General features: G+C 39.2%; 1 protein-coding gene across 1 annotated transcript in view; it reads right to left on the reverse strand.

Annotated features, from left to right (window-relative positions):
- Positions 1-26,968, reverse strand: part of EML6 (EMAP like 6) — a 116,557-nt gene that overhangs the window by 2,916 nt on the left and 86,673 nt on the right. Inside the window, exons 28-40 of the mRNA XM_075497030.1 lie at positions 15,820-15,898; positions 14,480-14,609; positions 13,014-13,112; positions 11,143-11,316; positions 10,207-10,415; positions 8,000-8,157; positions 7,195-7,309; positions 5,755-5,943; positions 4,487-4,659; positions 3,749-3,911; positions 2,897-3,000; positions 1,546-1,699; positions 1,055-1,155 (exon numbers count right to left, since the gene is read on the reverse strand). Of these exons, the coding sequence (XP_075353145.1) occupies positions 1,055-1,155; positions 1,546-1,699; positions 2,897-3,000; positions 3,749-3,911; positions 4,487-4,659; positions 5,755-5,943; positions 7,195-7,309; positions 8,000-8,157; positions 10,207-10,415; positions 11,143-11,316; positions 13,014-13,112; positions 14,480-14,609; positions 15,820-15,898 (1,848 nt within the window). The remainder of the gene's footprint in view (positions 1-1,054; positions 1,156-1,545; positions 1,700-2,896; positions 3,001-3,748; positions 3,912-4,486; positions 4,660-5,754; positions 5,944-7,194; positions 7,310-7,999; positions 8,158-10,206; positions 10,416-11,142; positions 11,317-13,013; positions 13,113-14,479; positions 14,610-15,819; positions 15,899-26,968) is intronic.

Genomic DNA, 26,968 nt, shown 5'->3' on the forward strand with positions numbered 1-26,968 from the left:
TTTCTGCTTCCGGAAAAAATGCGCAGTCTCATGCGCTGGCAAAAATGACTCAGTCTTGCAGTCTCTGGCTTGTATTTTTCCTGCTGAGTAAGCAGTTTATAAATACCTGGTTCTTGAATGTGGCTTCCTGATACTTGCTCTTGTGAGAATTTGTGCCCTTTTTTTTTTTTTCCTACCTTGTTGCTTTTCAGTTTCCCAGTTCTGCTTTTTGCTGTTCAAAAATTCTCTTACGTTTTGTGTTTAACCACGTTTAGTTTTTGTTCCTCACCTTTCTGCTCCCTGTTTTGCTTGACAATAGTGTCCTCTCTGAGCAGTACTGGAAGCTCAAGTAGACTTGGGGAGTGAGGGTGGAGGGGGATCCGGCAGGAATCACATGTGTGTGTGTGTGCACACGCACTGGCTGTCTTTTTTTTTTTTTTTTCTGGTAAGGAAAAAAACCCCCAAAGACACCCCAGCACAAACTTAAGGCACCTTTCAAAAAGCCTCCTGTTATTTGAAATGTCTTTCTAAATCTGCCTATCCTTCTGTTCAGCCGGAATTCCTGTCCTACCCTTTGCTGGGCAGGAGCTATTCAGTTATTTTTGTGTGACTGACACCCCCAGCAGCTGTCTTTGTCTGATCTAAATGTTCTTCAGACACACGAGTGGCTCCTGTGCCAGCAGCCGGGGCTCCTTCAGCTACCTCTTGGCACCCGAGGTCGGTGCTGGCCCACGCAGCGACAGGTATGGTCTGCCTTGTCTGCCCTCACAGGGAGGAAGGCAAGCCGAGGAGCTACAAGCAGATGCCTGGTAAACCCGGAACCCACATGCAAGATGCTTTGCCCAGTAGAGATGACCTTGTCAATGGCACCAAGGTGGCAGGAGCAAATTGGGTGCAAGCGACCATAAAATACAGCAATTCCAGAGTAAGAAAAACAAGCTAAAACTATCACACATCAGCAGGCTTCAATGAATGCAGAGAGTGGGCCGAGAAAGGTGTTAAATGCATTGCTGGGGGTTTGGCATAGAAGGGTACACAAAATTTTTGATCATCGTAAAAATAAATAAGCAGTTACCTGCAGTCATCTCCTCCTGTACTTACAACGTACTTGTCATCATGAGAAAAGCGGATGTTGGTGACATGCGCAGAGTGCCCAAAATACCGCTTGTGTTTGGCCTGTTGGAAAAACAACAGTTGTTCAGGAATGGGTACAGCAGCGTGACATTACAGAGTGACAAAGTTGCCTTTTGAGCGGAGACAAAATCACATCCCCAGCAGTACCGGTGTCTTCGAGCCCACAGTAATCCCAGCTCGGCACCTGGTTCTGGGCATTGCGTCCTTCCCGGTGGCTGGACAGTGGCTACCCTGTCATCTGCAAGCTGCTCTCCCGGTGACGGCCGTTCTGCCACACAACTAACTCCCACGCTCCTGCAGCCAGCACTGGCTGGCAGCAGCCTGGAGATGACCTGTTGGACCGCGCCATTTGGACGCCTTAAAATCATATGCTAAGGACTTTGAACATGGGGAAAAGCAAGCTGTTTAGATTAAAATAAAATATCCACTTACAAATTTTTCTGTGCATGGGAAATCAAAGAGTTTCACCAGACCAAAGTCGTCTCCTGTGACTATATTTAGGCCAGCATGGGTCACACATGCACAGTTGACATCTGCTTTATCTGCATTTCGCGGCCAAATTCCAATGACTTCGTCTCCAAGAATGCTGTTCCAAAACCAAGTTAAAAAATAGCATTAGACCGTAAGACTGACTTGCTGCTGTTCTCTTCCAGAGCATAGTGAGGCAATGCAACCTGGTAATAAAAAACTGCTACCTTTAAAAACAAGTCTTTTCCCTCTAAATCACTGCATCGAATGTGATCTCATAATGGGGAGCATCATGGGAACATACCTTTTTTTCTGTGACTCTTAAACTATCTCTATCCATAAATCCTGAGGTTTATCTCCTGTGAAACCACTCGCATCATTTTATACAAGCAGTTTGTGCAGCTATGGTCTCCTCCTTTCCTTACGGACACGTATGTACCCTCCCAGAGTGATTTTTGACAGCAATGTTCTCTTCTCTTAGCCATAAGGTCTTGAATAAGGGGATGCTTGTTTGGATGTAGAGTATTTCTTAAAATAGCTGTTCTTCCCTTAGTTTAAGTTCCCTTATAATCATTCCTGTTTACCCGCACATTAACTGTCAGATGCATCTGCCCCACTCCCACAATCTGTCGAGAGTCCTTAGAAATGAGGAACTTGGGGCAGATTCTTATGCTTGCTTGATAGCAGAGCAGTGAGAGTAGGAGGATTCTCACTTACCTTCTCCTAAAAACCTGCCTGTATTATCACCCACTGTTTACTGTCAGATCTGCTTTTGCCCTGTTCCACTTTCTACAATAAGAGCACAGCCATAGTTTTATAATCATGTTGGGAGGGTCCTATATAAATCCACGTCAGTAAATATATTTTAATGATACCCACAACTCCTTTCTTAATACAATCAGCTCATGTTTCCAGGCCGCCTATGCTGCCTGTGTTTGCTGACGTGGGATAAGGTAGCGCCTATGCCAGCGTGCCAATAGAAGCGAAGCTTTAAGAGGTACAGAGCCACGTGAGGGGCCACGCACCTCACTGTTGGGAAGCCTGGGACAAATGGCAACAAGCCCCTGTGGATATATGACAGTCAGCCCTCGGGTATTTCTACCGTAATAATTACTACAGACGCCAACCAGCTACAAACGTGCGTAAAAAAACCAAAGGTGTAAGAGAGCGCTTTAGGGAAGGGGAGTTTGTATGCTTTCTCTCACAGGTTTGCCAAATCCTAGGGATGTTTAAACAATCTGATCTTGTGATCTGATCTTAGTCCTGTATTACACCTGTCCCCAATCAGGCAGAACTTTGGTTTTTAGTTTTTTACCTTGTCCATGTGGCCCATGTGATCTTTTCTATTACTGCAGGATCTGTTATTTGCTTTCCTAGTGGTACCTCATGAACTTGACGCTTATAGGCACCCGTTGATACCTGAAAGTAGGAAGGGAAAAAGCTAGTAACTTTGCCATAAACACATAATTTTCTTTCTTTATAAGATTTCCAGCAGTAATATTCTCAACAGGTTTTATCAGGAAATAAACAAACATAAGGATAAAATGTCTCTTTTTTCCTAATTAGCTATAACTCATTATATGCACTATGAAGTAATAACAGTGTTACAGAATGATAACTGAATGAGGTGGTCACATGCATACTGCGTACCCGATAGATTTCCTTTTAGTTCTATACTCTCTGGTTTATCTCAACCCAATGTTACTAAATCAGAAACGTTCCAGAAGGAAACCTCACGTACTAGTTCATCTATCATATGCATCTCAGCCTAGGGGAAGGGAGGAGAACTGTTTCTATACTGAGGTTATAACCCACAATTTCTTTCTCAGTGTTGTACCCATTCCCTTGAAATGAGAGAATACTTTGCCTTTAGCACACCAACAATCTTGTAAGGGAACGGAGCTATGTTGCTATGGTCGGAGATGCAGAACCCAGGAGGAAGACCCAAGTATTCAGAAAGAAAGAGAGGACTTTAAATCAAGCTCTGTGAACATCCTAAAGGCAATCCGAATTATCTGGTTTACCTCAGAAGATTTAGGGGCCCTCTGAAATTCAGAATAACTTTGGAAAGCCTCCCTCACCCTTTCTTACCTCCATCTTGTTACTATGCCTGATAACAGGTAAGTCAGAATAAATACAAACAAACATGGGTCTACCTGAGACATACCTGAATGTACCTGCTGTCTGCAGAAAAATCCATCTGTATGACAAAACTTGCAATGTCTTTGCAGTAGCCTATTCGGTTTAGGGTTGTACCTTGAGTGAGATCATAAAAATCTACAGTATGTTCTTGGGAACCCACTGCCAAAAACCTGTTATCTGGGCTGATCCTAGACAATAAAACATGGAATGGGGGTATAATTTACTGTTTCTGTGCCAGATTTTCTTTTGCTTCTCATGTTAACACAAGCGAACAAATTTCTTTCACTGGAAAACAAGAAAAACCTTCTATCAATAGCAAGACTGAATCCACACCAAACCTTGATGCTTAATAGATTGAGGAAGGTTGAGAATATCATATGTAGTTAACTGATGTCAATATTGCACTCGCATAGAGCGCACAGCACATGTGTAGAGTAACACTAATCCTCTGTGAGAAAGCAACAGGAACTGCAATTTTAAAACGTACGATAAAATTAATTCCCATAATCACAGCTCCACAGCATACTAGCTATATTCAAGTGGATATAACCAAATTAATCACAAGGAAAAAAAGTGTGTGGTATATGAGATACATAAGCTTTAGGTATATGTAAAGTCATCAGTCAGCCAGTAAATGCATTTCATTATTTCATGCAGGTTTCAACAAATACGGAGTTACAAAAAATCTGGAAATCAACTTGATGGACTTTTCTTGAGTAAGGGCTGCATATTTAGAGAACTTCAACTGAAATTTCTGACATACCTGATATCCTGAATTGCAGACTTCCTGTCTCGTTTTTTGCCCCAAACCTTAAGGCTGTTTACAAGTAAAATAACAAATTCTCCATTCTTCATGCCGATTGCAACCATTTCGCCATCGGGACTATATGCGGCGCATCTTGCTGGATGACCTAGATTCACTTTGTTCAGCAGTTTCTGTATTAACGAAAGCAACAGGCTCATAGCTCCCCTGGAGGAAACTACCAAGCGACTGGAAAGCTTCTGAACACAAAGTATGGAAGTCACTTATTAAAAACAAACTGTGTATGGTTTACTCTAAATATAAATCTGAAATTTCACATAAAAAATCACATCCCACCAGGCATCCGGCACAAAACAGACTTCAAAATACAGATGTAATTCAGATGGGAGTTCCAATGTTTGCACCTGTCTTGTTGCAGGGTGACTTCAAGTTTTACACAGAAAGAATACTATTTAGCAGAAAAGTCTGAAAAATCAATTTCCTATTTTGTTTGAAAGGCAATTTTGACAGCTTCTACAACTGCTGATCAGGGTAGGGTTTTTTCCATTTGATTTGCTATGTGAAAACATACTAGAATGCTCTTGCATTTTCACTTACCTGATTGTATCGATGATATATTCATTTTCCACATTTAAAATTATCCCCGTTAGCTCAGGTAACTACCTTTTGAAAAGGTTTACATAGGCTAGCATAAGAGGAAACTTTTGATATTCTTTAAAATGTTTTGTTTATTTGTTATTTTTTAAAATAGTTGTTGTTATGCAATTTGACTTGGAAAAAAATCCTGAACTACACATGTGCAACACGATCGGTTCTAAAGAAAGGCTCTAAAAAGGAGGGAGCCACCCTTGCCGGTAAGGCAGGCTTATTGTCAGGGTCTGCGTATTAGTCAGCGACAGGACAATGTGTGTCACCCAGTCTGTCAGCATGGAATTAAAATGCTTTCTTAACGCACGCCAGCCTGTACTTTTAGATCAAAACAAGCAATACACACTCAATCAGCACAAGTGCTTTTAAATAACTGCATTTCTCTGCAAATTGCTTGCTTTTGGAAAGAGCAGCATGCTACCTCACCAAGGCCTTACCTTTCCACATTGCCACATAGCAGGGGAAAAAAGAACTGTACCAAAACAGAAGAGAATCACTGCTCTCTTTACATGGCTGCTCAAAGGTGCGTACGTATCTGGGACATTGCACAGCTGGAAAAAGGCACGGTTATATAAAACAATCACTTTTAATCACATACTTTTCAATTTAGTGATACTCACTTTGTCACACAGGTCCCAGATTCTTGCTGTTCCATCATTACTTGCAGAGATAAATATGTCTTTTGAGGGGTGAGTTGCTAAGCCCCAGATTTCCCCTTCCATGTGACAGTCAATCAACAAGTTTGAAGCAGCATTTTTTTCTCCTACTTCAAGGATTTCTCCATCTTTTGTTCCCACTAAAATTTTCCCCTGTTTGTAGCCAAAAAAAAGAATGAGAGATGGGTTGGTTGTCAGCGTAACAGACAGAGTATCAATAGCAGCGAAGTTCCGATGCCTTGCAGAAATATCAGTGATAACTCATCCTGCTTTATATTGCTGGTTCATGCAGCATCTCAAAAACAGGAGAGTAAAACACTGATAGTTTCACATCTGGAGATCTGGTATCATGTTCTGGTGTTACTGTTGAGCGACTGCAGTGGATTTCCATCTTGCCATTAAGGATTTTAATTTAGATCAAAGTGCTGACATACAAGTTGGCAAAGTATGATTCTCATACCTCTGAAGTGACTAAATATAATTTTGGGGCAATAATAACAAAATCAAAACAGGGGTTTAGGCTCAGTTACTGTCTAAGAGCACCTTGCATCTACTGTAGTCATACTGTCATCGTCTGAACTGCCAGAGCTTTCTTGGCAAATACTTGGAAAAGCATAAATAGATACAGTTTGGAATTCTTTAATGGCTATTTGAATAGAAATATAAAACAACATTCCTCAGTGGTGGTGTTATCAAAGAGCATGTCAAATTCCTGAGACTTGATATACAAAGTTAAATAGAGACCGTTTCATGAAGTGTTAGGTTGGCCAGATACCCATCACATGAAGTAACACTCCTGCATCGTCACACACTCCTTTCGCAATATTTACAAGTACAATTTAAACACGTGCAAGAGTGATTTTAGCATCTCAAATTACTCAGTTATTGCTATTGTTTTCCACTTCACCAAAACTTAAAGTCAATCGGTAATTCTCAGTGGCAACTTGTTTTATTTGTGACTAAAAAAAAAAAAAAAGCTAGGATCCATTTTGCCTAACTGAAGCACCTAAGCTGCGCCTGCATTTCATGGGAAGCAAACCTTGTAAAATAGGTACTTAAGTTCCTTTTGTCATTTGAAAAGAAAGGTGGGAGCAAGGTCCTACCGTGGTGAAATATGTTCCTACACTTAGCACCATCCTTTAGAGGCCTTCAAAGGCCTTTCCCTTTCCTTGCTGACTAGAGGAAAGGCAGGCACTAAGCATCAGAAATGCGATCCTCATGCAGTTTAAAGCCCATCACTGAGCTCAGGAAGACAAGTAAGGAATTGTCACTAGGTAGGCAGACAAAGCCTCCTCCCATAACTTTACAAGTGTCTTCTCCCATATGTCTCCCATCCAGCCTCCCCCAAGAACAACATGCAGTGATGCGTGCCAGAGTGTAACACTGCCGCGTCAGCTCACTTACTTTTCCTCTGCAGACAGAGCGCACGCACTCAATGAGCTGGCCTGTCTCAAGCTGAAACGCTCGGCACCGTTTCATCTCTTGATCCCATAGCTTTACAGCTCCCCCTTCTTTAGTGCTGAAAAGAAGTGTGTTGTGTTACCCAGATGTCTCCTTCTGCATAGGCTACAACAAATCCCATATGTAAGTCCCATCAGTATTTTCTGGATCAAATAATGCAACATATGCTGAATCACCTTCTACTGTATTTAAAGACACCTCGCTATTGTGCAATGGAAAGTAAATGATAAAAATTTCAATGCTATCACACCTCATGTTTTAAACAGTATCATGCCTAATTTGTAAAAAACAAATTGGTCTCTTGTCACTTAATCTCAAATCTCTGTCACCAAGATAAGCTCAGTAAATATGTTACTTCTGGTAAATCAAATAATTTACTAATCACAGAGCATCCACTGGGAGAGCTTGTCTGTAGTTTGACAGAATTAAAACATTAAGAAAAACCCACTTATGCCAGGCTGGCAGGAGCTCAGGCAACAACGAGCTTATACAGGTGTTGTACCAATTGCTAATTTGAGGCTCAGTATGTCCTTTGCGCATAACGTGCATTACTGTGACCCTTGAGTGTCCTACTTATTAGTCCTTTACTTACTAAGACACCTGGGCACGTTATGTAAAATTTAGATTCAAACTGCTACAGGACAGATACCATTTCTCTCTGGGAACCATTGTGTACATCTAGGGTACTGGATAAATAAAAAATCATATGAGACAAAAGTTGTGCACTTTAGAAGATTATATGTCTTACGGTCTCTCCTTCCCTCCTGTAACAATGAGTCCATCTCGGAGAGTTGTGTACATTGTAAACACTGGCCCTGTGTGAGCTTTTGCCACAAGTCTAATCAGAAAATGATCCTTCCAGACGTAGACATCTCCATTTATGGCACCGGTAAATGTAAGGTTATTCTGCAACAAATAGCAATGATCTCTGATATAATAAATACCTTAGCATTTTTGTTCAGCTTGAATTAAAATTCTTTTAGCTACTGAATTGCCTGAGAAAAGTCAACTATGCAATGAACGTAGGAATTAAAACCATTTGCATCAAGAGAGTGAGGTTAATGACTGTACTCTAATGGTGTTTCTTTGAGATGTTATAAATCATATGGGTCCCAATGTAGGGCACATTCACCTCATGCATCTCACCTTGGGATCTTTCAGATGCATGTACTACTTTGCTATGCATGTGCTATGTCACGTCTCCTGCTGGTGAGAAGGACGGCAGGTTACCACTGCTGAATTTTAAATGACGTTTCTTTCTTCTTTGAGTATGTGTCAGTGAGAATCTCAGTACAGATGACTGGCAAGCAGTATCTCCAAGATGTTGAAAATAAAGTGTATAAACTTAAACAAAACCTAAAACTTAACTCAACCTGATACCTACTTTAAGCACCACAGCAATGGCATAATTTCTCATCAAAGCCATGAAACTCCTCCATGGAGCAAACTGGTCTGGGACTCCCAGAGGAATGGGGAAAAGCAGCAAGTATTCTGCATTGCAAATGCTCTTTTGGAGTGTGCTCTGTTAAATGGAGAAGTTTGCCTGAAGAACTAAAGATGGTCTGACCTTGAAGGCCACTGACTCTGAAAGAATAGCTAGCATGAAAAATTGTGAGTGAACCCTTTTGACGGGGGTTCAAAGGAAAGTCTCATGTTCGGCAACCAACAGCAATGGTGTCTGTTGAAGGAACTGGGGGACAGAAGCCCCAGAATGACTTTCCACCATTTGAGACAAAAATTTAGTGTGGCTGTATCCCAGCACGACCTGTTGACTTTGGCATTAGATGGACCTGGATGAAGATGTGTGAGGTCCATGGATGCATGAAGAAGCAGAGGGTACATGCATAGCCTCTACTCTATTAAGAGCAATTTACTCCTGCTCCTGTGACATGGACTCATACTTCCAGTGGGATTTCATGACACATACTTGAGGAAGAAAAAAACCCATCCTGCATGAATGACATACGCTAATGGAGTAGAGTTCATCTGCTGGCTTTGAAGGTGCCCCTTACAGGACATTAGTTTTATTATTTAAGAAAATAAAGTGTCCGTTGGACTGTTTCTACTTGGAAAGTACAGACAAGCAATTTGTTTGTTCTAATATTACACTCTGCTTCTTTTTTAAAATCACTTTTGGGGTCTTTAGTGTCCATTACATCACTCCTCTTTTACACTGGAATAATGCCAGTGGAATAGAAAGGAATGTTTAATATTAAGCAATTTTTGACAACGAAGTCACTTGTTTGGGCACAAGAATGAGGATTTGGGTGCCTAATTTTATACACTCACATTTCACACATTAGTACTATTGTCCAGGGTGGATAACTAGGAGCAAGGGGTTTCTTTGAATTGGTGATTTGTATAATTTGTGCTTGACCTCTGCAAAGGTAATTTCCATGGGGTTTCTGGATGAAGCAGAAGCTATTTCAGACTTTAGTGTCACAGTAACACTGCTTTTTCACTGTTAATATGTCTTGTTTTCCTTAACTATGAAGTCTAAAGCACAGCACTATGGTTCCTTAATGATCATACTGGAGAGTATTATATACTGTTACCATTAGTTGGATCACTAGCATACGTCATACCAAATACCGTCAGCAGAAAAAAAGGTTGCAGAGTCTATACAAAATATAACAAGATTACATTTTTCTAAGTTAACCAGTGAAGTGCTAAATAACTAGCAAAGTAAAAAAATAAAAGCCATGGCAGCTGATGCTGTAGGTATGCACAGACATTAGTAAAAAATGTTCACTAACAGAGAAACACAACCCTGCTTAGAAAACTTATAGGAGGATCTAAAGGCATACAAGTTTTAAATTAAAAGTTTAACTAATAAGCAAGAGCTCCATGGTCTTGCACTGTCCACACTGTACTGGATTTCAACAACGGAAATTGACACTTGCAGTTTTAATAAAAATGTATTATAAAATTCTGTAGCAAGTAATTTGAACTCACTGCTCCGAAGGCAACAGAAAGCATGGTTTGCATTTTGGCATCTTCCATGGAACCAATGACTCCTTTCTTATAAAGCAAAGCACTGCCAGCTAATGTCCAGAACTTCATGTGTTTTACCCCAACAGACACAAACTGAGTGTCTGAATCTGGGCGGAACTCTACAACGAATATCCTCTCCAGGTGTCCTCCCCTGCTAGCAACTTTAGCCCCTGTTTTAATTAGGAAAGGATAAAAATAAAGTTAAATTTACCTGCAAAATTAAGCTCTGATATGATTTTATAAAATAAATTGACCTGGTATTGGATTAGAGAACTGTGTCCCAGATGCTGAAAGCTAAGCAAATCCCAACATTATTTAGTGTATCAAACATCTTAATTCATGCAACCTGTAAGGTCCCTGGTTATTCCATTGCATCTGACAGTTTTAGGAAATGCAGATTTAGGTTGTCATAGCATGATTTGTCTCTTCGGTCAGTGAAATAACAACACAGAAATTTTGTGTATCATCAATGAGTTACCAACTGGTGAAACACATAGGAAAACATCTAATGAGCTGAGACACTTCTGCTCTCCCCTCCACCATTTCTGCAGATGATAATTCCTTTCTGGAAATGACTTCCCAAAGGCCTATCTATGGCGTAGAATTTCAAGTTCAAGTATTTTAGAAAGAAAAAGAAAATACTTTCCTTGATTTCATGGAATTTTATATTAGACAACATTCTTTCCTTAACGTACTTCTATCTATAATAGAAGTTTAAAACTTATTTTCTTATTCATATTTTCTAGCACTTTGCCATCTCCTTTAACTGATTTTGTGACTTAGGGAGCCATGATACTCAGAGTAAGAACACAAATCCATTCCAAAGACTTGAAAGGAAAAACAAATAATTGTACACAGTTCTGTTAGGCTGAAGGAACACAATTTTTCCAGAGTTACCTTCTTGCCACCTCCACACTGTGATAGTATGTTCTGGATCAACTCCCACTGAAACCAGAAGTTTGCCAGTTGCACTGAAGTTAACATAGTTGACCCCTTTGGTATGGAAGCAACGTAGCATTGAAATCGTTTGCTTGCTCATAGCATCCCATATATGAATTGTGGGAGTTGTACCTACGTGCAAAAAGATGTATTAAAAAGAGAATTAGTTCAGCATCTGGAAAGCTTCACTGCAAAAACAGGCATTTTTCAAGAACATTTAACCTAAACAGACACTTACAAGTTGTGGGGTTTTGTTTTATTTTGTTTTAAGATTAACACTACTCAAAAAAAATCATAATAGCTTGCAAAACACAGGGGGAAACCATTGTATTTCATGAAGTAAGACAAATTCTAAAAGAACAACATAACATTTATGAAGAACCTCATGCAAAAGAAATTGTCTGTAGATGTTTCACTTGTATCCGCGATTCACACAGATACAACGAGGTAACATGAAACTTTTACATAACTCTGCTGACTAAAATTCACAAACGAAACAGCCTTACCTGGAAATTCTGTCATATCACCTGCATTGTGAGAGCAATGGCAAATGAGGAAGCACCAAGGGAAAACAATAGGTGAAATAAGTCATGTTTCTAATGCTGAAGTGCCAGCATCAGCACCAGAAGGAAAAAAAAAAAAATTAAAAATTTGGAAATGGATATGGATTAAATCAACAAAACAAATAAGCAGGAATATTGTTGAACTTGTTTGGGTATATTGGTTTTTATACACAAATATCGCAACAATATTTAGTACTTTTGAGTTTTTAAAATGGTATTTAAAAGAAATGCTAAAGACATGCAGTTTTTAAAAATTATTAAATTTAAAAGTTAAATGAATCTGTAGTTATACAGAATATCAACCAAAATCAGAAACACTGATTTCATGGGCTCTTACTGACAGAATAGAAAAAGGGCCTTTAACAGTTACCTTTTCCATGTCATAGAAATCAGTATTTTGAACTGGAGCTCTAACAATATGTATGGATTTTTGTGTTTACGCGACATTCAAACTGAAGTGGCAGCACTCAGTACAGGTGGCAAAGACGGTTTGTCAAGGTGTTTATCTTCTACCATTTTTCTGCCCCCTGTTAAGTTACTTATTACAGAAGTTCTGGACTTGAGTCTCCTTCCAGAATGATGTGAATTCGTATGACACCATTCTTTTTCAGGAAGTGAATTATTCCAGTGTTAAGCTGGTTTAAGTGAAAGGCAACAGATCCTTCTCAAGGCTTGGGACAAATGATCCTGCATTTCCCATACAATGTTTACTCCTGCAAAAGGTTCTAGGGAATCTAACAGGACTCTCCATGTAAATAACAAACAAATAAATACATGTGGTTTCACAACTGGCCCCTTACATGTGTCGTAACTTCTGTTGAGATTTCACTCTATTTCTTTCCTTTTCCACATAGTACAATACATAGTTTCCATATATGTACTTCTGCATAGGAAATTTTCATTATCATATTTCCAATGCTAAGCATTTTACTGCTAAACAAGTGCCTTGGATACAGGAAGGAGAGCGGGAATTCTACAGATCTTATGATTACAGATCAATGAGATGATTTAGTACGGTTTATCAAAGCTTGCTTTCTGAAATATGATTGTACTACAATTAACTCTAAAATCCAATGACTCACAACAGAGATGAAATCGAATTCATAAGAAAATCCTGAAGCTTGATTAGCCTTTAAAATCAAAGAAGAAGTTTGAGGACAGTAACACTGGCATGTCCTGGTAAAATTCCTACACAGAAAAGCCCAAAATAAATCAGTGCCCCTGATAATTTTTGAGTAAAACTCTGTTATATGGAGAGTCACCTACCGATCTGGCTGGTAGCCACAATATTTTTATACTTCGGATGCTGATTCACAGTTAGGCAGAGAATGTCATCAGTATGCTCCAGGTAGAAACTCTGACTACCTAATAAAATGCAAACATGTTTTTATTCACAACAGTATCGAAGAAAGAACCACCACTGAAGCAAAGAATATTCAAGCAGCTTGTTCCTACGCTCGTGCTGTACTCTCCAGGGGATGGATGGGGGTAGGGCAATAACTATGTCGACAGCTGCTCTGCTCTCGTTCCCAGGCACCATTACCAAATGCACTATGAATGTAACCATTAACACACACACACGTGTATGTGTGTATACACCATTACCAAATGCACTATGAATGTAACCATTAACACACACACACATGTATGTGTGTGTGTGTATATATATATATATATATATATATATATATATATATATATATATATATATATATATATATATATATATAAAGCGATATTTGGTAGACTAGCTATGTCCAAGGAACCAGGAATCAGCCCAAGAATCATCCTTTAGCCTCCTGGAACTGCACAAAAAAGCAAAACTAGCAAATGCAGGGCCCAGGTTTCCCCGGAAATCAACGCAGTCAGTGGGAAGCAAAGTGGAGAGCAAAGCCCTGAGAGGTCTGCACTTTGCAATATCCTCCCAAGGGAAAGGGCCCAAAAAGAACAGATGGGACCGTGCTTCCCAGCTCCATGGGTCAGAGGCCGTGCTAGGACTGGAGTCCCCAAAGGTCACCAGATGTGACAGCATTTCTGCCTCCGCCCCTTCTTGGCGGCAGAGCTGCTGAGCGCACCGCTGTGACCGTTTGGTTCACTGTGGCACCAAGAGGGAATAAAATAAAGCCAAAATTCCTTTAATTCCCATCTGTGTTTCTTGAGATATATGAAGCATATGGAGATGTTGGTGCTGCAACTTAGGGCCAGATAAATTTTTGGCCTTTTTTCCTCCTCTTCATTACCCAAAAGGCCGTGAATATTTCTACCCCTTCCAAAGAACAACTTGCTCACACTGTATTGCATCAAAATGTACCCTTCTCTGGGGTTTGAATTTGCTAAAACAACTCAAAATGAAACAATGGGTGTTACTGCTCCTAACATTTTTTGGGGTACTAGTCATTTCATAACCCGGGCTCTCTCCTCTGCGAAAGCCATTCCTGTGTCTTCAGCGGGGATTTTAGCAAGGCACAACTGCCGAAATACAACAGGCTTTTATTACACTTCCTGGCAGAATCTCATACCTGCTGAATGGAACAGGATGGCTCTACAGGATGACCTGAGCAGGAGAAATTGTCAATCTGATACAACAGCCATCTAAATTTTTTTGCATTATTTATCAAGATGCAAAATGTGAGAAAGTTACAGGAATGTTAAAAAGTTAAGACTTTCAATCAGAAGTATTTTACTTGTAAAGCATTTTTTTAATCTCAAAGTACTGTTTCAAGTTGAATTACCAGTAGAAAGATTTTGAACTATGCCTGCTGCAGCTGTGTGGAAAATAATATCAGCACCGTCGTTTAAGTAGTGAAGGTTGTTGCGGCAATCAAATCCTCTGTATCCAAAAACATGGTCTAAAGCCAGCTCCTAGTCAAATAAAACAAAAAGAAAGAATAAGAGTGAAGTGAAAGAAGAAACAAGGAGATCACAGAGTTTGGATCACATAAGCGCAGTTCTAAAGTAATTACACAAGTACCTTGTAGAGGCAATAGATTAATTAAACAATAATTAATCAGTTATCCCTGTTCTTCTGCTAATTTATTGAGGTATGACATTCTCACAGACTATCTACAATGCTTTAATTGGTCAACTAAGGCCCTGCATTTATATAATTTCTTTAATAATTCAGCCAGCTGTAAATGCTTTGTTTCCGTAAATTTCCATTCAAAATATATACAACTTACAAAAAAGGTCCAATTGTATTAATCTTCCCATCACAGTTGAATAGCTGTATAGGGTATCAGGTATTTGCGAATATCTTTACTTCAAGAGTCTTCTCTTGAAGTAAACTACCAAATTTTAACAGACCAAATTCTGACCGTAAAGTCCTTATAAGAAGCAGAGGCAGGCTATAAGTAACTCTCCAATTAAAACATTAATCAGAGGTGTAATTTCAGCTTACAATAAGCAATTGCCAAAGAGGTTTCCTCCAGAAAAACAGTGATGGTTAATGGATTGTTGTTAAAATTGCTTTTATAGCCCAGAAGACAGACTTAATGAATCTGTCCCAAACACAATTATGGCTTACTTTGAACAATCTGAATGACACTGACAGGCCAAGGAATTGTTTCAAATTGTCCAGACAGACCACAGAATATTCCTTGTTCAGCATATTACATGGAAATTCCTAAAAGTTGTTTGGGGGGCCCTACAGTTTGGGGAAAAACGTATGTTGCAAAGTAAATGAGCAAATGTCATCACTCAAAATCCCGCACATGATTTTTCATGTGTGGAAGTGCAGTTTCTGACGGTACTTCCCTTGCGGTTAGGTAGCGAGTACGGGTTCTGCTGTGGATGCACATACACTTTGGCTCCACCTGCCCTTCAAATTAAGAGACAAATGTTGGGTTTGGAGAGATCTGATATTACAGGTAAGCTTTAACACCCTAAATCTGAGGTTTTCTGACAGAGGTAGCTGTCTATCACATCTTCTGGTGTTTGCCACCAGAGCTGAAAGTACTTTCTAGAAATTTCTTTCTCTTCTACCTATACATGACTTTAGCTGCCCTCAAAATAGGGATGAATTTCACCCAGCACATATGACTTCTACAGCAAATAAAAAGATATTAAGCCTGACCTCAACCAGTTTCTTTTTTTTGTTGATATTGTTCTTTTGCAGTTTTTCAGGTTGAGGAGCAGCTCTGCTAACTGGTGGCCTGAAACAAACATTTAAAAAAGACAACAATCAATATGTGGAAAGCAAAATAAAACCTTCAAAACCACAGCATATGTTTTGTACGTGAACAGGAAATGGCCAATTGCAACGATATAAGCTTAATGCCTAGCTTTTTTTTTTTCTTTTTTAGAGTTGTACAATAAACTGACTGAAATCATATGCATTTTGATGGAAAGAGCAAAAATAACATTGGTGTAGATTTAGTGGCAGAACAGACCACCATACACCGATTTTGGTTTTTTTAAATCATAATGATTTAAATCCATGGGAAAATCCTTGAATACTAAATTATAGTAAATTGTTGCTTTTAGAAATTATCTAAAAGATTTTCTACAGCTAGCAGTTGAACTTTCCCCAACCTTGCTGCTTCTGAGAAATTCCATTGCAAAACCTTGACAAGACTTTATTAAAATCTTCTCAAAATCATATTAGAGATAAAATGATTACATTTTAAAATGTACAATTTATATTCAACCATGTGAATTTAACAGAGACTAAGGCCAGCAAAGCATTTTTATATAATTACAGTTGCTAAAAGTAGCTAAAAAGGCAAATGTAGAACACAGACTGAAACAAAATTGGATTCGTGCACATGGTCTTTGAAGACAGATAGCCTTTACTGCTCCTATTGGACTTGATCCTTCCAAGAAAAAAAAGAAGAGGCACAAACCTAAGAGGAGTAAGAGGGAGCTCAGCCTCTAGAAGTTCATGACCTTACAAAATCAAATGCCTGCTGCACAGGCTCCACTTTAGATGACCACTGTGTTAATTTAAGCATGACGATTCTCCCTCTCTGTTAACAGAAATTCATGAGGGCTAATTCTAGCCCTGTCAACAGCAGAACAGAGCCATTTACTGGAGAAATTAGCCCATAGAAATCTGGCCTAGATTCTTTATCATGCTTGATCATCTTTTACTTAGACAATGGATCTTGCTAGAGGTTGGGGTCGAAGTGGTGATGGCAAAAGAATAAAAACAGGTATTATGGTTAAATGCTTGCTCCAAAACTTCACTTGATGGCTGCTGTTAATAATACAAAAAAACCCCACTGCATCCCTTTAAACTGCAATGGCAGACTCTGCAGACAGGGTTAAACAACAGTGGGGTTCTGCAAGTAAAAACCGAAATGCCTGGCCTCAATTTATTTAATAAACAGCCAAATCTGGAAAGCATTTCCACAGTTTAAGATTTTTAAAAAGATGTGAACTTGATATACATTATATATGCTGTGAAAATTAGATTGTTCTTGTCCTTATACTGTAACTACCATTAATTCTTGGTTTGCAAAAATTAATTGCAGAAGAATGAAATCCCTTTTGCTTAGAGGGAGCTGCTTTTTCTGGAATTGTATTTTCTATGGAAGGTATTAAAGGCAACAATTGACGAAATGCACAGCTAGAACACTTACTGCTGCTACACAGCTAGAATACTTATTGCAGGAGTAAGTAGCATGAAAATCTGAGCTCTGAAGACGACAGAACAAAGCTGGAAGGAGACAAACTAACCCGCGTCTCAAGCAAACAAGCAAACTCACTAAGTACTAGCAAAGTACATTAGCAGGTGATCTTGTGACATTAAAAGAGTGAAAGAGTTACCTTGATCCCCTTGTAAGCAGCAAACAAAGCCAAGTAAGAAACTTAATACAGTTTAGGTGTACTTCTGACCACTTTACTCATGCACAAGCATTTTTAGAGTTGATCAGTCATTCCTTTGTGGCACAACACATGCTATTCAAGCATGCCAGCAAGAACTAAAACAGAAATTAAAGAGTGCACCAGTCTACAAATTCAGAAACATCATACCCTGGCATCCCTGCGTATACCCTGAACTAAAGATCCTACAGAATGGAGGAAAAAAGGAAGCTACATCCATGCTTCCCGCACACTTTGGACTGAAGGAGAACGTGATTCACGTGTTTGTTTATTTTCAGGTGCCTGACAGGGATGGAAACTGGTAGAAACTTCACAGTCTCATAAGCACTGTTGAGAATTTCACACAATGGATGCTTGTTTTCGATCCTAGTTCGGCCTGCAGTTTAGCCTCGTAATTGTTCATTGGTAGGCCAACTTACTTATTACAGGGACAGCTTGTACTTTTTTGCTCCCAGGGAAACAAGTACCTTTATTTTCTCTGAAAGTGGTCAATCAAGTCACGTTACATAACCATCAGTGGTAACTGGACCGAATAGCAGCGCAATCAGCAGTAGAGAAGGGGCGGAGGAAATTATTACAAAACTTAATTCTCTTACAAAATAAAATCATTCTGTGATGCTAGAACAGCAAAAGCCATTTCAGCCCAGATTTACTAAGGCCTTTGAATCAGCACGTATGAAAATAAAAAATCTTTTTTTTGTATGCTTCCTGCTCTTTTTTCTGTTTTAGTGTAATTTTAAAATGGATCATTTTTACATTTCTTTATCTAGGAATATCAGTTAAAGTTTACAACAAGAGCAAGCCAAAATTTTTTATGAAAGCAAGAGAACACTACCACTATGACACGATTGATAATCACTAGATTGTAAGCATGAGATTTAATTTGGAAACATACACATACACACGTATACTTTTATATCTATCTATCACAGTAGACACAAACACAAATGTTGTGTGCATTCATATATACATATACATGTATATATACACACATGTATGCATTCATTGCCTTATTATCATCTTAATAAAACAAATGGAAAGCAGCATCAAATTTTTAACATTTTAACAAGTCTGTGACTACACCTAATTTATTTTGATACATAAGATGGCAGTGTCAAGACAAGAAATTTGCACTGTAGCCAACTACATATATTTACCCTTTTTGACCTATGCAATCTGCATTGTACATTCACAGCAATCTGTGCTTTTTCTGTGCTGTGTGGTGTTAGTACTTACTTGACAATTCCCTGCCTCCAAAGGAAAGCAAGTTAAAACATAATACAAGCATTAACGGTTTCTTTCCAGTAATTTAAAATAAATGTGCTTATATTACGTTATGGGATGAAATGACTTCCAGGAAAGATAAGATACAGTCAGACATTAGAGGGCTTTCAGTTCTTTAGATACTGTGAATACAGCAAATAAAATTTCTGTTACTAATGATTATCTTGATGATACGCTTACACAAGTATGCACGGTTATAAATCAGTGAGCTACCTCCAGATTTAAACTGAAAAAATCTCACCCACTCTCCTTATGGGTCTTCATGCAGAAGTGTAAAAAGGTGCAAGTGACAATTCATTCACTCTCACCTAACCAAAAGGCCATCTGAAACGGCCAAGACCGATGAGTAGGAAGAGGAGCCTAAATCACGGGTGGGGTGAACAGGCAGCACCAGGACAGAGAATAACAGATAGACAACCAAGAGCTGGGCAGGGGGGAAGAGGGAATGGGGTTTTGGAAGAGTGGGGCACCTTGAGGGTGAAAAGAGATGTGATAGAGAACAGGGCCAAAGTGTGCGTGTGGAGGAGTTAGATCCATTTAGAGGGAAAATAAAGGCGAGAAAAAGCAGACAAAAAATTGTTATGATAAATTCTATGGGACAGGGATAACCAACTCATGTTTTTAGGGCACATGGCATAATTGCTCTCTGATGAGAGACACTGCCTGCATCAGTACTAAATTGGCGAGAACACAAATATTCTGTTCTGAGGCCAATGGGAACAGAGTTGGATCTTCAGAAACAACGTTGCATGAAAGCAACAAACAATGAGCTTTGGAGCAGGGACAGATGGACAAAAATGTCCTGACACCGAGAAGGTGACGGGCTGGGCCCAGCAGAAATGGGTAGAGAAGCAGCTGAAGACAGTCCAAGTGGGAGACTAACGTGTGCATTTAGATGGCTGCTAACTGGAGAGGGAACACACTTGGTTGCTACATAAAAATAAAAACGAGCAGGACTGCTCCCAAGAAGAGAAAGCAAGCTTCAAAGAGAGGTAAGATGATCCACTACGGGTAGGTTTGTTTGGACAAGAGAATGAAAAATCCAAGATTTAAAAAAAATGTACTGTTCATTTCAGAAAAAATGCAAAAGCAGCTTTTAAAAGTACGCTTCCACTAGTTGACAGGAGGGGGACTCCCAAGTACCCTAAAACTACTGCAAAACTCCTAGAGCTTTAAGAAGTGACTAAAAGATTTTGTGAATTCTAAACCCTTGGATTTTCCCATCCCACCATACATTGGAGTTTTACATGCAACTTTTCCTGCTGTTACTTGTCCTTTACATTTTGTAAATAACACAAGACAACAAAAAATAATAGTATTCAATATGAAAATATCCTACTCTTTAATACAGTGGATCAAAGCAAAGCTGAAACAAAACTAGAGGGAAACATCAACTGTAATCTAAATTATTTTTTTAAAGCGTGGAACTGAAAAAGCCTTAGCATGGTTACAATATTTATGATTTCACATGTACGCTGATGCACTCTTTAAAAAAAAAAAAAGAAAAGAAAAGAAAAGAAAAGAAAAGGTATTGCAGAACGTATGGTGGTGATAGCCATTTTCGTATTTTGTAAGGGAAGCTGGTCATTGCATTCACACGTCATTCTAGTTCAGTCTCCAAATGTGAAACAAGCAGAAAAGCAGATTAATAAGAAGGATAATCAGTTCTGAATGAAATCTGAAGGCCTTTCTTTTTTAACCAGTTTGTTGTTCTAAACATCTTGTAAAGCTGTTAAACTAAACAACTACTGTAAATAGGCTGGCCCTATTGCATAGAGATCTGTCACACATAATACACCAGACAGACAGGGCTGTCTGGAAGATCCCTCAGTCCCCTTTGCCAAAGCCAGCTTCAAGGAACACATTGTACCACACTTTAGGCAAAACCTAAATTTCTGTCTTTGAGCTAAAAAGTTTTGAATACCTCAGCTAATGAGACTTCAGGAGAATTCTCTCCATATACTCCAAGGCATCAGAATCAACCCAATATTAGCATATTCTGGAAGGTCTCTCTTTCCTTAGATTTCTCTCAGGGTTTGTGATCATGTTTGAGAGGAAATGTCTTTTCCATTTGTTTTGTTATTCCTTACGTAAAGTCTGACACGTTTTGAAGCTGCGCTCATTGTATAAGTAAAAATATTCAACCAATAGCATACAGAGAACCTTTGGGCTGGAGGTAAAATATAACAGGCAGATAAAATAGCATCCTTCCCCTCCATAACAAAACATGTCAGAAACAATGCTTTTTTGATCCTTCCTGGACCACAACCTACACAACCACCCTCAAAAAAAAGCTGAATATTTCGCATCAACCTCAGTGCAGAGAGCGCTCAAGTTCCAAGAGAGAAATGGTGGCAACACGTGTGCATTGTGACAGTATTGGCATCCCTCAATTCCACACCCACTAAGCGTCACACTCATGAAAAAGACCTTTGGGCCAGCTTTGTGCTGACCTGTGGGAGAAGGGAGATTGACTCGGAGTTCAGCAGGGACTGTAAAAATACCAGTCACAATGTGTTCAAGCCTTAGGGACAAATGCGATGAAACCAGCATGCTGCCACATACATCTAGGATGCATTAACTTGACATAATGCTGTTGAGAAAGTAAAAGTGAATATTCCAAAGGATGCTACTCATCCTCAAACAGTAGGTTTCTGCTGAAGTAAGCCCAAAGTTATTTTCTCCACCCCAGAAATGTGTTTTTCCAGATACATTTTGAATAGTTCCCACCTACACATAAATACAACACAGATTCACATTCAAAGCTTTTACACTGCACCCACAGAAGCGTGCATGTAAAAGTGCATGAACAAATTTTGTAACCATATGTCTAATAATTCAGTTTATGGTACAAAGGCTTGTACTCACCACTGGTGGGGGCTATTTTGAAAGCTTATATAATTCAGCTCATGTTGTTGTAAAGAAAGAAATAATCAAAAGAATAATATTTGAAAAGAGAAAATCCAACTTCTTAACCTTCTGTAACTTCTCATCTTTATCAGAACATATGATTACAAATGATGCACATTAACACAACTGAGAACAGGCTCCGAGACAGATAACTCGCAGAGAGTGAGACAAGCCAGTATGTTAAGAAAACAGAAAACTAGACAAACATGCTAATGCTGCTTTTTGTTTTCTACACATTCAACCTGCTTTAAAGGGTTTTCCATCACCAGGTATATTACAAGAGTTTTCAGTTTACGTAGAGGCATGCAAATCAAACTAAATGAAAGCTGCAAACACAGGATATATGTTAGCGGTTAGTAGAATGCAAAATGCAAATACATCTTTGGCTTTCGTATTAGTGACATAAATACAGTCTTCACGCAAGCTTGGTTTACTTCTTATTATATAAATTCTTTGGCAGTTAAAATGGTCCCAGTTCAAAAGTTAGCCCTTTTCTGAAATGGAGCCCAATTCCTACATAACACACAGTATAGCTTACAATTGTCCTGGATTGTCTGGGACAGTCCCACCAGTGACCAAGTGGTCCCGTGGTGTGGGAGCACTGCTCTTGGAGCTCCCACACCACGAGAGTGCTCCTGCAGCACCTCTCATTGGCACCCCACTTCTGTACCATACAGGCAGAGCAAAGAAGAGGATGCCAACCAGAGGAGCAAAAAAGGAAGAGAAAAAATAAGGGTGGGTGGGGAGGATAGGAGGACAGACATGGAAAGGGAGAAGAAAAACAAGAAGGTTGGGGAGAGGAGAGAGAAACAACAATCCATTAATTATCTTAACCGAATGCACCGACTAATACAACCGCAAGATATTTAAAAACTGTTCCTCAGCCTCATCTCTCCTATTATTTTTCCATCCTAAAGCTGTAACTTCTGACAGAGACAGTAAATCTTGAGTCCCCCACAAAAATACCAAACCATGATTTATTTCAAATCCTGCAAGTAAAATAGATCATGTAACTTGTACGTTCCTCTAAGATATTTGCAGAATCACCATTTTCATTATGTAAATAAATGAGACAGGAAAAGTACACTTGAGAAAGGGCTTTCATTTTCTTTTCTAAGGAAAAACCTTAATCTTATCCCCAAGTTTGTCATATGTAAGGTTTTTTGCCCTTTATAATCATGAAACTGCTCCGCCCAGTTTGCTTAGGGGTCCAATACTCTGGAGATCTGGAGAAGGCCAGTGTAATATAGATTTCCTTTTCATCTTGCTGGATCATGGTAAGCACAAAGCACGTGCTAGGTAGTAATAGAGGATGCACAGCAGCTGCTCAAAGTCCCAGTTATCTTGTATCAAGTATTATGTCAAATCTGTCCTCCTACTCTTTCCCATGATGGGGGAGAGAAGGGACAAGAATTGCTGGCTCCTCTCTTTTGACAAAAGGACAGCAGAGTAAGTCTTTGTATTCACCTGGGGGAGTCATTTGTGAATTGTTGATTCCTTTCCAGAAGGGTGGTGTTTGTTGCAAAGCTTTCCCCTCATAACCTGGCACTGCCTGTATCAGCTCTCAACCATATACTTGCAGTTTTCTCAGGAGACACATCACAGTTCCTGAGATCAAACTCCTCCTGAACTGCACAATGATTTGTTATTTCTAGAGAGATAACGTACTTTGAGTTTTTCAGATTTACCACTCTTAATATTGCAGAAGCACAGAGTCCTGCAAGGTTATTCTAGCAAACACAAAGGTTAAAAATATGGAAATGTAGCTGTAACAAAGAGGAAAATAAAACGGCCTTCTTCTTGAACCAAAACTGTCTCCTAGGTGTCACACAGTACCTTTGAAGTGTATTTGTACTATATAAGCAGGTAAATAACTTTTTAAGCAACAATTCACCTTCTGAACATTGCTATTTAAAGAAAGAAACATAGTGAGCTTAAAGTCCTTGCCCCCAAGAAGCAGCTCAGAGCAACAGCCCCAGCTACTCCTGTCTCTTGCTTGAGCTGGAAGCTTGTTTTTCTCTCTTTTTTCCTTTTCTTAATTTAAACTTACTTTGTTTAATTCTAGGTTTCTACCCACTATACCTATGAATAAGTCACAATTTTTCCTTTCTCAAGACACCCAATGAAAATACAGCAAGGGGGACATCTCTTCTTCTTAGATCCTCATTGCATTTTGCAGTGAAATGGACCAGCAGTTTTTCAGGTCTTGCGATTAACTCACTGTTTCTAACTTAAATGGCTTTCCAGCTTGGAACATAATTTTCAAACTTTACACAGTATGTAATCAATCTCAGAGTATTCACAGTATGCACATCCCATCAGATGCACAATCCTCGGGGTCTTCATACAGACATACGCACAATTACAAAGAGGAAAGATTTGGGATTTGGAATATTTTCTCCAGACAATCTTCCCCCTCAAAAGACTACCAGGTTTTCCCACGTACCTGCCTGAAAGAGAATGGAATACATCCTCTTGGTTCCCTTCTTCGTATCTGAAGGGACTGGGAAAGGCTACTTCAGCTGTGCCTTTTGCAGAAAACGTGACGCTTTGTGAACTGGCTTCAATAGTACTTGTTGCCATCTCACTCAACCCTGCGCACAAAGATTTCAAGACTCTATGTCCTGAAGACCCGCCGATTTGAACTTAGGTTTTCCTGAACACTGACTGTCCTGACTCAACTGACAGTGGAGTACTCATAAGCTTTTAATTTTGTTTGGCTTTATCAGCTGTCACTTTGGACCCTTGTAGGTGCAAAGAAAAGTCAGTCCAGTGCTTTCAGGAAGCTTTTAGAATATGGTCAGACAAATCCTTCATTAACTGTTACATGCTTTTGTATTCTCAGAAAAGATGACATGTGGCACAGCTATGAAGCTTGCTTCATAATTCATACATCTTTGAGAGAAGTCAGCTTCACCTTGAAGCACTCATAATTGGGAGTGTCAAGATTCTGCATAAATTGTGCGCCTACTGGTACAACTGTGGCCAAAACCTGAAGTCTTTGACAATTGCAGTAGCCAACACATTAATCTCATTTTACTGCAATCCAAAACCCAGTATCTTTCACAGCTTAAGGCCCTACGCCAACGCAACACCCTCAGAAACTGCAGTTTTGCCTACATTTCACCATAAAATTTCTGCTTCTAATTGTTTCACTATAAATTCTGGTAATTTATATTAATCCCATGAAGAAAGGGAAGTGAATCTATCTTTGCCTAACAAGCTATATATGAAAAACATGGGATCCGTTGACAAATTTATCAGAACAGCAAATTCCAAATACCAAAGATGTGATTATATTGAAGTAGCTGTAATTGAAAGAGGACATATAAAAAATGTGAAGAATAGCTTTAGCAGAAAAGATAGAAAGGATAGTTACAAGGGTTTATATTTAAGCTATTTTAAATGAAGTACAAAACTGTTGAGTACACAGAGAGAGTAAGAAGAAAAAAAGATATGGAGACAGTTAAAACCTTCCTTTTTGCTCTCTTCAGTCTAGAACTTGTTATGGGATAGGTTATTCCTTCAGATAGGCTACTGTACGCTATTTTCATGTATAGTCATTATGAAGAGACTATTATGGAAATCGGAAGCAACTGCACTGCAGAGGAGGTGTCCACCCAGTTAATTAGGCCCACCTAATAAACAGGGTGGGTAGCGTGGAAGCACTCGGGCATACTAGAGGAGCTTCCAGCTTCAGTGTTGCTTTGTAGTGTTGGGTAGCACAAAGCACATTTTCCCTGCATTATGGATTATCAGTGTTAGTGCGACAAACCGGAAGCCTGCTTCATTTGTCTTGTTACGTGCTGCTTTGCAGGTCCTATATGTTTTGTTAAAAAGGCTGAAAAAGGCAAACTGCCTGTTCATTTCAGGGGGTGCCTTCCTCCACAGCAACAGGGCAGGTTCAGCTGAATCAGCTTATGCTGCATAGGACTGAGAACGTGGACAGACTCAAAAGTCAGGAAGCCTGAAGTGTACGTGGCAGACTGGCAGAGAAGCAGCGTACTTGCTTGCGTGTAACCATGGCCAGGTTTCAGAGAAAGAAAGCTTCCTAGGGACCCAAAGAGACTGGTGATTTTCTCTCCTGGACTGAAAATGGTGCTGAAAAGCTGCGGAAGAGACTGATGCTTATGCTCGTATTGTTGATAATTCATGAGTACAAAACAATTGTAAGCCCAGCTTAATCGGTCAATTAAACTCACTCTACAGTTGCTTTTGCATCATCAAAGCAGAATAAAGCAGCTGGAAGGTACAAGGGTTTCTGGTGTAAAACATCTGGCCGTTGTACCATTGGCACTTGTTATTTCACGTGTAATAAGAATCTAGCAGTATTTGCCCAAAATAAACTAATTTTTTTTCCTTTTTTAACTCAATCTCAAAACATTCCTGTTTACTACATAATACACTACGCCTTTTTATAGAGAAAAATGAAGGAAAAAAAGACTTTATATGAGCAAATGAGAATATGTAAAGAGATATCCTTAAAAGAAGGGGAAAATAAATGGTTATGGTCCAACATTTTACTGAAAAAAATCACTAATCCTCCTGCTGCATGTTTTTGTTAAAACGTTGTAATGAAAAAAAAAGGGGTGCAACATTTTTCTTCTCATTTTTCACACCCAACATTTGTTCTTCTATTCAAATACTGAGTGAAAAGTTATTAATTATTATTTTCTGTCCATGATGTTCAGCATTGCATTCTTTGAAAGCTTTAAAAGCATAAACTAATTTATTTTTCAAAGGTCTGCATGAGATTAGGAAGTATTACTAAATCCATTTTGTATCTTGCAAATCAGGACACCAAGGAGATTTTTAAAGCCAAAAATCTTAAGAGGTGCCACTAATTTTCAGTGGTCAAGGAAAAGAACCTTAGACCTTAATCTGTTCAGTGTAATTATGTGTTACATGCCTGGTCAAAGAACTGCTTAAATGATCTCCACTTGCAGCTGTGAGTATGCAGTTTTTCTGCAAATTCAGCCGTACTTCTCTCAGCTGACAGCAGGAAATGAAGTACACAGAGTTAGAGGCTGCCCGTAAGAATATTCTATTTGCCAACCATCACCCAGAAGCTCTGCGACAGAAGCAGGAACAGCAAGCAGGCAGCTCTCCACAGGCTCCAGAGTGCTCTCTTCTTGCCATCCCAGCCTCCTTCTACACACAGCGCTCTCATCTTTTGCAATACTTGCAGCAGGGATCTTACAGTG

The sequence above is a fragment of the Mycteria americana genome, chromosome 3 (assembly GCF_035582795.1).
Source record: "Mycteria americana isolate JAX WOST 10 ecotype Jacksonville Zoo and Gardens chromosome 3, USCA_MyAme_1.0, whole genome shotgun sequence".
Taxonomy (NCBI): Eukaryota; Metazoa; Chordata; class Aves; order Ciconiiformes; family Ciconiidae; genus Mycteria; species Mycteria americana.